This window comes from Nerophis lumbriciformis, linkage group LG26, assembly GCF_033978685.3.
Source record: "Nerophis lumbriciformis linkage group LG26, RoL_Nlum_v2.1, whole genome shotgun sequence".
Classification (NCBI taxonomy): domain Eukaryota; kingdom Metazoa; phylum Chordata; class Actinopteri; order Syngnathiformes; family Syngnathidae; genus Nerophis; species Nerophis lumbriciformis.
The window spans coordinates 5309216-5322050 of NC_084573.2; the positions used below are offsets into that span (position 1 = coordinate 5309216).

At 42.2% G+C, this 12835-nt stretch overlaps 3 protein-coding genes across 3 annotated transcripts in view; 1 reads left to right on the forward strand and 2 right to left on the reverse strand.

Annotated features, from left to right (window-relative positions):
• Positions 1 to 12835, forward strand: part of LOC133624010 (uncharacterized) — a 93406-nt gene that overhangs the window by 41076 nt on the left and 39495 nt on the right. The window contains exon 2 of the mRNA XM_072916188.1: positions 5855 to 6672. Coding sequence (XP_072772289.1) covers positions 5855 to 6406 — 552 coding nt within the window. The 3' untranslated portion in view covers positions 6407 to 6672. Of the gene's footprint in view, positions 1 to 5854 lie in introns of the transcript that reaches the window.
• LOC140679856 (uncharacterized) overlaps positions 1 to 12835 on the reverse strand; it is a 127027-nt gene that overhangs the window by 30592 nt on the left and 83600 nt on the right. The gene's annotated exons all lie outside the window — the stretch shown is intronic.
• LOC140676656 (uncharacterized) overlaps positions 1 to 12835 on the reverse strand; it is a 310270-nt gene that overhangs the window by 19847 nt on the left and 277588 nt on the right. The window lies entirely within an intron of this gene.

Consider the following 12835-nt stretch of genomic DNA (forward strand, 5'->3'; position numbering starts at 1 on the left):
CATAATATGTCATGTCAAACATATAACACCTTTGTGACATGAAAAAAACACAATTAAATCATGGCGTTTACTTTTTGATATTAATATAAAACTCAAAGCAGTTTGGCTAATGAAGATGAAGTCTAATAAACAAGCTTTGTTCTTCTCCAACAACGCCTCCTTGTAGTTCAGTGCAACAGTTTGGCCAACAAAAATAAAGACTAGTGACACCTCTCACATCGAATACACAATCTTCACAGCCAGCGTTCAATTCAATGAGATGACAAAACATTTGAGCTAGTATTGATGTTAATTGAACACTGATACAGTTTGCAGTTAAATAAAGGAGAAGTGAACATCCCAGTAAAAAACAACAACTTTCTAAACAAGTTGTGACAACGTTCACGACACATCACCTGCTGCATGAATGGCCTTCCCAAAGTCGTGTGGACAATGCTGAAGAAACAAGTCTATGTCAGAAAACGAACAAATTTAGCTGAACCGCACCAATTTTGTCAAGAGGAGTGGTCAAAAATTCAAGCAGAAGCTTGTGGATGGCTACCAAAAGCGCCTTATTGCAGGTAAACTTGCCAAGGGACATGTAAGCAAATATTAACATTGCTGTATGTATACTTTTGACCCAGCACATTTTCTCACATTTTCAGTAGACCCATAATAAATTCATAAAAGAAGCAAACTTCATGAATGTTTTTAGTGACCAACAAGTATGTGCTCCAATCACTACATCACAAAAAAATAGGAGTTGTAGAAATGATTGGAAACTCAAGACAGCCATGACATGATGTTCTTTACAAGTGTACGTAAACTTTTGATCGTGACAGTATATATGCATGTGTATATGTATATACGTATATCCATCCATCCATTTTCTACCGCTTATCCCTTTCGGAGTGGCGGGGGTACTGGAGCCTATCTCAGCTACAATCGAGTGGAAGGCGGTGTATGTATGTATATATATATATATATATATATATATCCATCCATCCATCCATCTTCTTCCGCTTATCCGAGGTCGGGTCGCGGGGGCAACAGCCTAAGCAGGGAAGCCCAGACTTCCCTCTCCCCAGCCACTTCGTCCAGCTCTTCCCGGGGGATCCCGAGGCGTTCCCAGGCCAGTCGGGAGACATAGTCTTCCCAACGTGTCCTGGGTCTTCTCCGTGGCCTCCTACCGGTCGGACGTGCCCTAAACACGTCCCTAGGGAGGCGATCGGGTGGCATCCTGACCAGATGCCCGAACCACCTCATCTGGCTCCTCTCGATGTGGAGGAGCAGCGGCTTTACTTTGAACTCCTCCCGGATGACAGAGCTTCTCACCCTATCTCTAAGGGAGATCCCCGCCACCCGGCGGAGGAAACTCATTTCGGCCGCTTGTACCCGTGATCTTGTCCTTTCGGTCATGACCCAAAGCTCATGACCATAGGTGAGGATGGGAACGTAGATCGACCGGTAAATTGAGAGCTTTGCTTTCCGGCTCAGCTCCTTCTTCACCACAACGGATCGATACAGCGTCCGCATTACTGAAGACGCCACACCGATCCGCCTGTCGATCTCACCATCCACTCTTCCCTCGTTCGTGAACAAGACTCCGAGGTACTTGAATTCCTCCACTTGGGGCAAGATCTCCTCTCCAACCCGGAGATGGCACTCCACCATTTTCCGGGCGAGAACCATGACTTGGAGGTGCTGATTCCCATCCCATTCGCTTCACACTCGGCTGCGAACCGATCCAGTGAGAGCTGAAGATCCTGGCTAGATGAAGCCATCAGGACCACATCATCTGCAAAAAGCAGAGACCTAATCCTGCAGCCACCACACCAGATCCCCTCAACGCCCTGACTGCGCCTAGAAATTCTGTCCATAAAGGTTATGAACAGAATCGGTGACAAAGGGCAGCCTTGGCGGAGTCCAACCCTCACTGGAAACGGGTCCGACTTACTGCCGGCAATGCGGACCAAGCTCTGGCACTGATCATACAGGGAGCGGACCGCCACAATAAGACAGTCCGTTACCCCATACTCTCTGAGCACTCCCCACAGGACTTCCCGGGGTACACGGTCGAATGCCTTCTCCAAGTCCACAAAGCACATGTAGACTGGTTGGGCAAACTCCCATGCACCCTCAAGGACCCTGCCGAGAGTATAGAGCTGGTCCACAGTTCCACGACCAGGACGAAAACCACACTGTTCCTCCTGAATCCGAGGTTCGACTATCCGGCGTAGCCTCCTCTCCAGTACACCCGAATAGACCTTACCGGGAAGGCTGAGGAGTGTGATCCCACGATAGTTGGAACACACCCTCCGGTTCCCCTTCTTAAAGAGAGGAACCACCACCCCGGTCTGCCAATCCAGAGGTACCGCCCCCGATGTCCACGCGATGTTGCAGAGTCTTGTCAACCAAGACAGCCCTACAACATCCAGAGCCTTAAGGAACTCCGGGCGGATCTCATCCACCCCCGGGGCCTTGCCACCGAGGAGCTTTTTAACTACCTCGGCAACCTCAGCCCCAGAAATACCAAAGACTATAAAAATGGGACCCATTACTTCCCTGCTTGGCACTCAGCATCCTAGAACCCGCTGGTGTACACCAGCAGTGAGGGATGCCGTCAAGCTGAATAAAGAGTCCTATCGGGTTCTTTTGGCTCATAGGACTCCAGAGGCAGCGGACAGGTACCGACAGGCCAAGCGAAGTGCGGCTTCAGCGGTCGCGGAGGCAAAAACTCGGACATGGGAGGCAATTGGGGAAGCCATGGAAAACTAATTCTAGACGGCTTTGAAGCGATTCTGGTCCACTATCCGCCGCCTCAGGAAGGGGAAGCAGTGCACTGTCCACACCGTGTATGGTGAGGATGGTGTGCTGCTGACCTCGACTGCGGATGTTGTGGATCGGTGGAGGGAATACTTAGAAGACCTCCTCAATCCCACCAACACATCTTCCTATGAGGAAGCAGTGCCTGGGGAATCTGTGGTGGGCTCTCCTATTTCTGGGGCTGAGGTAGTTAAAAAGCTCCTCAGTGGCCACGCTCGGGAATCATTTGGTGATTTAACCCCCAACCCTTGATGCTGAGTGCCAAGCAAGGAGGCAATGGGTCCCATGTTTATAGTGTTTGGTATGACTCGGCCGGGGTTTGAACTCCCGACTTTCCAGTCTCAGGGCAGACACTCTAACCACAAGGCCACTGAGCAGGTCGATGGTTAATGCATCCTCAATAGAAAATAAACCTTAGCAAAAGTTAGCTAACAATTGAGTCATTGGTAGCCGCTCTATTCTGCCTATAAAGTGCTCTAAATAACATCCTAAAACCTTCTTCAACATTTTAAATACACACTGTAAGTGCAAACCCCGTTTCCATATGAGTTGGGAAATTGTGTTAGATGTAAATATAAACGGAATACAATGATTTGCAAATCATTTTCAACCCATATTCAGTTGAATATGCTACAAAGACAACATATTTGATGTTCAAACTGATAAACTTTTTTTTTTGTTGCAAATAATCATTAACTTTAGAATTTGATGCCAGCAACACGTGACAAAGAAGTTGGGAAAGGTGGCAATAAATACTGATAAAGTTGAGGAATGCTCATCAAACACTTATTTGGAACATCCCACAGCTGAGCAGGCTAATTGGGAACAGGTGGGTGCCATGATTGGGTATAAAAGTAGATTCCATGAAATGCTCAGTCATTCACAAACAAGGATGGGGCGAGGGTCACCACTTTGTCAACAAATGCGTGAGCAAATTGTTGAACAGTTTAAGAAAAACCTTTCTCAACCAGCTATTGCAAGGAATTTAGGGATTTCACCATCTACGGTCCGTAATATCATCAAAGAGTTCAGAGAATCTGGAGAAATCACTGCACGTAAGCAGCTAAGCCCGTGACCTTCGATCCCTCAGGCTGTACTGCATCAACAAGCGACATCAGTGTGTAAAGGATATCACCACATGGGCTCAGGAACACTTCAGAAACCCACTGTCAGTAACTACAGTTGGTCGCTACATCTGTAAGTGCAAATTAAAACTCTCCAATGCAAGGTGAAAACCGTTTATCAACAACACCCAGAAACGCCGTCGGCTTCGCTGGGCCTGAGCTCATCTAAGATGGACTGATACAAAGTGGAAAAGTGTTTTGTGGTCTGACGAGTCCACATTTCAAATTATTTTTGGAAACTGTGGACGTCGTGTCCTCCGGACCAAAGAGGAAAAGAACCATCCGGATTGTTATAGGCGCAAAGTGTAAAAGCCAGCATGTGTGATGGTATGGGGGTGTATTAGTGCCCAAGACATGGGTAACTTACACATCTGTGAAGGTGCCATTAATGCTGAAAGGTACATGCAGGTTTTGGAGCAACATATGTTGCCATCCAAGCAACGTTACCATGGACGCCCCTGCTTATTTCAGCAAGACAATTTATATAGCGCTTTTTCTCAAGTGACTCAAAGCGCTTTACATAGTGAAAACCCAATATCTAAGTTACATTTAAACCAGTGTGGGTGGCACTGGGAGCAGGTGGGTAAAGTGTCTTGCCCAAGGACACAACGGCAGTGACTAGGATAGCAGAAGCGGGGATCGAACCTGCAACCCTCAAGTTGATGGCACGGCCGCTCTACCAACCGAGCTATACCGCCCCCATAGAAGTTCTTGGTTTATGTCCACAACCTTCTACTACATAAGTGAGAGGCATGATTTGTAATCTAGAATTAGCTTTTGTGTCATTTCTGATTGTATTATTTTGTCGAAAAAAACATTATTAATGTACTTGTTTATTTACTGTTATTATCAGGTTACTTTATTTGAGAAAATAATACTGGAAATTATGTAATATATTTTACTCGATATTTCAGCAAATAAATTAGGAGCCTGTGTAGCCTGTTTTAAAATGGTTCTATTAGTAATTCTATATGAAATAATATATCGCAAAATCAATTTTAAAACATATTGTCCATCCATAGTAAAAAGTCCTGTCGTTCTGATTGGTTTTTATTTTCATGTGAATAATGTTGTAAAGAGCAGCGTGTTTGTGCGTCACTGAGATTTCAAGACAGTTCATACGATAACTTGTTTTTCCTAAGTGCATGTAAAAGTACTGAATGCATTGTGTGACTGAGCAGAGATGGTGTGTTTGTCTTGCAGACGTCTGGGAAGAACATCTTCACCCTGAGCAACAGAAGTGGAGCTTCAGGATGGAGCCACAGCCCTCCCACATTAAAAAGGAAGAGGAACACCCACTGATCCCCCATTTTAAAGAGGAAGAGGATGACCCACTGAACACTCACATCAAAGAGGAAGAGGAGGACCCACTGATCCCCCATTTTAAAAAGGAAGAGGAGGACCCACTGACACCCCATTTTAAAGAGGAAGAGAAGGACCCACTGACACCCCATTTTAAAAAGGAAGCCGTGGATCCACTGAGTCCTCACATTAAGGAGGAAGAGGAGGACCCACTGACCCCTCTCATTAAAGAGGAAGAGGAGGAACACAGCATCAGTCAGCAGGGAGAGCATCTTGAAGGACTGGAGGAGGTTGATGTCACCAAGATGCCAGTGACTGGTGTCCCTGTGAAGAGTGAAGGTGATGAGGTCAAAGGTGAGAGTGAGGAGAAGAGAGAGGCGGAGCCTCCAAGCAGCAGCTCAACTCAACACATGACAACAGAAGCTGATGGAGACCACTGTGGAGGATCACAAGCAGACAAGCTCTTAGCTCCACTATCAGATAGTGAGGACACAACGTCACACTCTCCTGACACTGATGATGAAGACTCTAAAGATGATAAGACATGTCACACTGACAACACACACTTCACATGTTCTCACTGCGGCAAAACTTTTAAATATCCTAGTAAATTGAAAAGACACATGAGAACACACACTGGAGAAAAACCTTTTTCATGTTCAATCTGCAGTAAAGATTTTACTTATAAGCACGAATTGAAAATACACATGAAAACACACACTGGAGAAAAACCTTTTTCATGTTCACTCTGCGGTAAAGGTTTTAATCAAAGGGATCCTTTGAAAATACACATGAGAACACACACTGGAGAAAAACCTTTTTCATGTTCAATCTGCGGTAAAGATTTTAATCATAAGGATCCTTTGAAAATACACATGAGAACACACACTGGAGAAAAACCTTTTTCCTGCTCAGAATGTGGTAAAAGTTTTGGAACAAATTATAATTTAAAAGTACACATGAGAACACACACTGGAGAAAAACCTTTTTCATGTTCAATCTGCGGTAAAGATTTTACTCAAAAGCAGCATTTCAAAGCACACATGAGAATACACACTGGAGAAAAACCTTTTTCATGTTCAATCTGCGGTAAAGATTTTACTCTTAGGCAACATTTGAAAATGCACATGAGATTACACCCTGGAGGAAATCCTTTTTCCTGGTTCAAACACTGATGACATTTATTAATCAGACAAGAAGCAAGGAATCATGCAGAGACAGATTTCAATTTAGCTCATGAGGAGAACGCATGGAGCCACACACTTAGTCACAGTCTCGCCCTACGCTCTAAGTTTCAGCTCCCGCGTCCCTCTATTTATTCAGGAGTTCCACAGTCAACATCACTAAGACTGTCTCTAAAAGGAGTGGTCACATATATTATGCAAAGCAGGTCCAGTACGCACAATACGTGACCGAATGTGCTGGGGGCCTTGTGATTTCGCCTTCTCTCCGCTTCGTCTGCGTGTTGTCATCTTATATTCGTTGAGGTCCTTGAAGTCTCTGCTTCATCTGCGTACTGTCGTCTTATCTTCGTTGAGGTCCTTGAAGTCCTTGGCTGTTAGCGGGTTAAAACAAAGATAACATTTGCGGATGAGGCCACCCTTCAGACAAGGAGTTTTGTCCTTGTACAGATACAAAAGTCTAACTTGAGCACAATAGCTAATAACTAAAGCAACAGACCCCGACTTAAACAAGTTGAACAACTTATTTGGGTGTTACCATTTGGTGGTCAATTGTACGGAATATGTGCTGTACTGTGCAACCTACTAATAAAAGTCTCAAACAATCAAAGACTTTAAGCATTCTAAAGTTGTGTGATAATATACAAACCCCGTTTCCATATGAGTTGGGAAATTGTGTTAGATGTCAATATAAACGGAATACAATGATTTGCAAATCCTTTTCAACCCATATTCAATTGAATGCACTACAAAGACAACATATTTGATGTTCAAACTCATAAACTTTATTTTTTTTTTTGCAAATAATAACTAACTTAGAATTTCATGGCTGCAACACGTGCCAAAGTAGTTGGGAAAGGAGACACATTTTTGAAGCTTCTCAGGTGGAATTCTTTCCCATTCTTGCTTGATGTACAGCTTAAGTTGTTCAACAGTCCGGGGGTCTCCGTTGTGCTATTTTAGGCTTCATAATGCGCCACACATTTTCAATGGGAGACAGGTCTGGACTACAGGCAGGCCAGTCTAGTACCCGCACTCTTTTACTATGAAGCCACGTTGATGTAACACGTGACTTGGCATTGTCTTGCTGAAATAAGCAGGGGCGTCCATGGTAACGTTGCTTGGATGGCAACATATGTTGTTCCAAAAGCTGTATGTACCTTTCAGCATTAATGGTGCCTTCACAGATGTGTAAGTTACCCATGTCTTGGGCACTAATACACCCCCATACCATCACACATGCTGGCTTTTACACTTTGCGTCAATAACAGTCTGGATGGTTCTTTTCCCCTTTGGTCCGGATGACACGATGTCGAATATTTCCAAAAACAATTTGAAATGTGGACTCGTCAGACCACAGAACACTTTTCCACTTTGCATGAGTCCATCTTAGATGATCTCGGGCCCAGAGAAGCCGGCGGCGTTTCTGGGTGTTGTTGATAAACGGCTTTTGCTTTGCATAGTAGAGCTTTAACTTGCACTTACAGATGTAGCGACCAACTGTATTTAGTGACAGTGGTTTTCTGAAGAGTTCCTGAGCCCATGTGGTGATATCCTTTAGAGATTGATGTCGGCTTTTGATACAGTGCCGTCTGAGGGATCGAAGGTCACGGTCATTCAATGTTGGTTTCGGGCCATGCCGCTTACGTGGAGTGATTTCTCCAGATTCTCTGAACCTTTTGATGATATTATGGACCGTAGATGTTGAAATCCCTAAATTTCTTGCAATTGCACTTTGAGAAACGTTGTTCTTAAACTGTTTGACTATTTGCTCACGCAGTTGTGGACAAAGGGGTGTACCTCGCCCCATCCTTGAAAGACTGAGCATTTTTTGGGAAGCTGTTTTTATACCCAATCATGGCACCCACCTGTTCCCAATTAGCCTGCACACCTGTGGGATGTTCCAAATAAGTGTTTGATGAGCATTCCTCAACTTTATCAGTATTTATTGCCACCTTTCCCAACTTCTTTGTCACGTGTTGCTGGCATCAAATTCTAAAGTTAATGATTATTTACACACAAAAAAAAGTTTATGAGTTTGAACATCAAATATGTTGTCTTTGTAGCATATTCAACTGAATATGGGTTGAAAATGATTTGCAAATCGTTTATATTTACATCTAACACAATTTCCCAACTCATATGGAAACGGGGTTTGTATAGACATGATTATTCTAACACTCAGAATGTGGTAAAAGGTTTGTAATTAATCAAAGTTTAAAAGTACACATGAGAACACACACTGGTGAAAAACCTTTTATATGTTCAGTATGTGGTAAACGTTATATAGAAAGACAGCAATTAAAATCACACATGAGAACGCACTCTGGTGAAAAACCATACTCCTGTTCAAGCTGCAACAAAAGCTTTCGTCACCTAAACACTCTTACAGTACACATGAGAACACACACAGGAGAGAAAGTGTTGAGTTGCAGTGTGTGTGGTGAAAGATTCTCCTATAAGTACCAGTGTAAGAAACACAAGTGTGCTGGTGAGAACAGCAGCAGCAAATGAAGATGCAGGATTTGAAATAAACTGTCAAAACTTTGTTAACTTTGACTTTCTAACAACATCAGCACATATAACATGTGTGACATCATTGTTGTGTGTGTAACACAATCTCAGCACGTACAATGTGCCACCAGAGGTGTAAACACCCTGGATAAAGTCTACTCCAACATAAAGCAGGGCTATACAATTACCACACCTTGCCTTCTCAGATCACATGTCCCTGCTCATGACACCAGCATACACCCCCCTCAGGAAAAAAAGCTCCCCCCACAACAAGGACTGTTCAAACGTGGCCAGATATATAAATAAAATAAATACTTGAATATATAAATAAAATAAATACTTGAATTTCAGTGTTCATTTATTTACACATAGACACACACATAACACTCATCTACTCATTGTTGAGTTAAGGGTTGAATTGTCCATCCTTGTTCTATTCTCTGTCACTATTTCAGAAGACACACATTATACAAATATACATTATAAAATCAATAAGAAAACGGGAGCTCTAATTTGGGAGTCTGAATTAGGATCAGAAGTTCCTATATAAACATTGCGCACTCACGTCGCCTTTTTGTATTGATTACTGCAGCTGTGCACTGGATTCATTCACAAATACAAACTACAACTCACAAACACTTTAGAGTTAGGCTCCACCATCAGAATGTGTACTTAAACTTATAAAGATCACATGGATATTATTCAGTGAGTTGATTCACCAAAACTAACCTGTTATACAGGAGGAAAAAGCACACAGGACGTTTCAATTGTTCACAGACAGGTCGCGCTCATCAGAATGACAAGACACTTCCGGTCTGCAGGTGATCGCATTCAATTGGGAAGAAACGCCCTACTGCCCCCTACTGACCAATGTGAATACTGATAAATGTGTAATGACAGCTCCAAAAACGAGTTCAAACCACAAAATAAAATAAATAAATCAACACAAAAATGTGACACATTATGGGTGGGTCACATATGCATGTACAGTAGATGGCAGTATTGTCCTGTTTAAAAGTGTCACAACATTGCTGTTTACGGCAGACCAACTGCTTTACGGTAGACGAAAACTTGACTGCTGTTGTTGTGTGTTGTTACCGCGCTGGGAGGACGTTAATGAAACTGCCTAACAATAAACCCACATAAGAAACCAAGAACTCGCCCTCCATCATTAGCTGTTTATATTGTGGGAAAGCGGACGTGTGAACAGGCTGTCAACACGTCACTCAGGTCCGCATGGAGCTGGAGGGGGCGTGGCCTCCAGCTCCGCCTGAATTTCGGGAGATTTTCGGGAGAAAATTTGTCCCGGGAGGTCTTCGGGAGAGGCGCTGAATTTCGGGAGTCTCCCGGAAAATCCGGGAGGGTTGGCAAGTATGGTAGACACAGTCACAGTGGACAGGTGTATCCGGGTGTACCCTAACCAGAAACCCTGGATGACCAGAGAGGTCAAAATCCTGTTGAAGGAGAGAAATAGTGCTTTGAGAAATGGAGACGAGGCACTCTACAAGGCGTTAAATGTAACATTCAATTCATCCTGCCCTTCTCAATAGGGGGCCGCAGTGTTGGAGACAAATTTCCTTGTTTGTTTATATTGTTTTTATTTTGTTTTCTCTGATTGATTGCTGGCCTCAGTTCATGCTGAATTTCCCTTTCGGCAGATTGCTCCGCCCACTTCCTGTTGAGAACCAGGAAGTGTTGACAGGGATGGGACCGTTGCTATGGTGCGGTTGCCATGGTGTCCTCTTTTTAATTGGGTTCAGCTGGGAACACTCGGGGGGGCGATTGCATGGAGGACAAACCGTTTTCGACCGTGTCGTGTCGTGCCGTGCGGGCCGTGTGTGGTCAGTAGTGATGGGTTGATGAGGCGTCATGAAGCGTTTCGACACATTGCATAACTGTATTGATACTGTGTCGATACTGTGTCACTAAATACTGACATCTGCTGGACATTAAAAATCCCTACAGGCAACCTATGGACCGACTCAACTGACACTGATTTTATGACCTAGTATATACAATAATATAAACTAAGTCATTGTATTTTATTTAGGATTATTTCTAGAGATAAATGCATTAAAATGTAATATCGGAAATTATCCGTATTGTTTTTTTTATTATTGGTATTGTTTTTTTTGTTGTTTTTGTTTTGTTTTGTAAATCAACATAAAAAACACAAGATACACTTACAATTAGTGCACCAACCCAAAAAACCTCCCTCCCCCATTTACACTCATTCCCACAAAAGGGTTGTTTCTTTCTGTTATTAATATTGTGGTTCCTACATTATATATCAATATATATCAATACAGTCTGCAAGGGATACAGTCCGTAAGCACACATGATTGTGCGTGCTGCTGCTCCACTAATAGTACTAACCTTTAACACTTCATTTTACTCATTTTCATAAATTACTAGTTTCTATGTGACTGTTTTTATATTGTTTAATTCTTTTTTATTCAAGAAAATGTTTTTAATTTATTTAACTTATTTTATTTTATTAAATTTTTTAAGAAGTACCTCATCTTCACCATACCTGGTTGTCCATATTAGGCATAATGTGTTAATTTCACGACTGTATATATTGTCATGACTTGGTCTTGGGTGTTAGCTTTTCCGAGATGCAACGGAAAGTTGGCTCGGGCGAGACGGGAATGTGAGTACATTTTTTATTTAAAGACTTTAAATACAAAACAAGAAAGTAAACAAAAGGCGCGCACAATGGCGGAGAACAAACTATGAAACCAAACACTTGCACAAAGGCAAAAACTATGAACAACAACAAACACTAACTGTGGCAATAATAAACAAAACTTACTTGGCATATACAAAAACGGCATGAAAAAGCGCAGCAAGGGTCATAAGTGTGTGGAGAGTATAAATGCGGGGTTTCGCCAGAAAGACAAACTGAAAACAATGAACTTAAATACTACAGACATGATTAACGAAAACAGGTGCGTGACTCAAAACGTGAAACAGGTGCGTGACGTGACAGGTGAAGACTAATGGGTTGCTATGGTGACAAAACAAAACAAAAGGTCCAAAAACAAAACCGAACATGAATGAAACAAAACATGATCACACAGACATGACATATATCGGTTGATATCGGCATCGGTAATTAAAGAGTTGGGCAATATCGGAATATTGGCAAAAAAACATTATCGGACATCCCTAATTATTTCATATTTTCATTTAAATAAAAATAGATTTTTATCTTTTTTAGATACAGTCAATAAATAATGTGAACATGTATCATAACATGGAAATCTAAGATAACGTGTTGTGAATGAGGATGCTTGTGGACTGGGAATGTTTTTTTTGTTGTTTTTTTTTTACACATTTTTTTTTAAAAAAAACTGTTTTTCCAACGTATTAAATTTTAGACGATTTCTTTTCTTAGTTATTATTTCTCCGGCTGACAGCATTGAGGAGGTGGATTTGTTAATGTACGACAATTCTGTCGTACAAATGTGACATTTAACCTGCAGAAAATATGAATAGTAAACTAAGAATCATTTTTGAAGAGATTTTGAATTCTAATAGATCAAGTGGAAACTTTGAGAGAAGAGGATGAAACATACTTGCCAACCTTGAAACCTCCGATTTCGGGAGGTGGGGGTGGGGGCGTGGTCGGGGGTGGGGCGGGGCGTGGTTAAGGGCGTGGTTAAGAGGGGAGGAGTATATTGACAGCTAGAATTCACCAAGTCAAGTATTTCATATATATATATATATATATATATATATATATATATATATATAAAATAAATACTTGAATTTCAGTGTTCATTTACAAACTACAACTCACAAACACTTTAGAGTTAGGCTCCACCATCAGAATGTGTACTTAAACTTATAAAGATCACATGGATATTATTCAGTGAGTTGATTCACCAAAACTAACCTGTTATA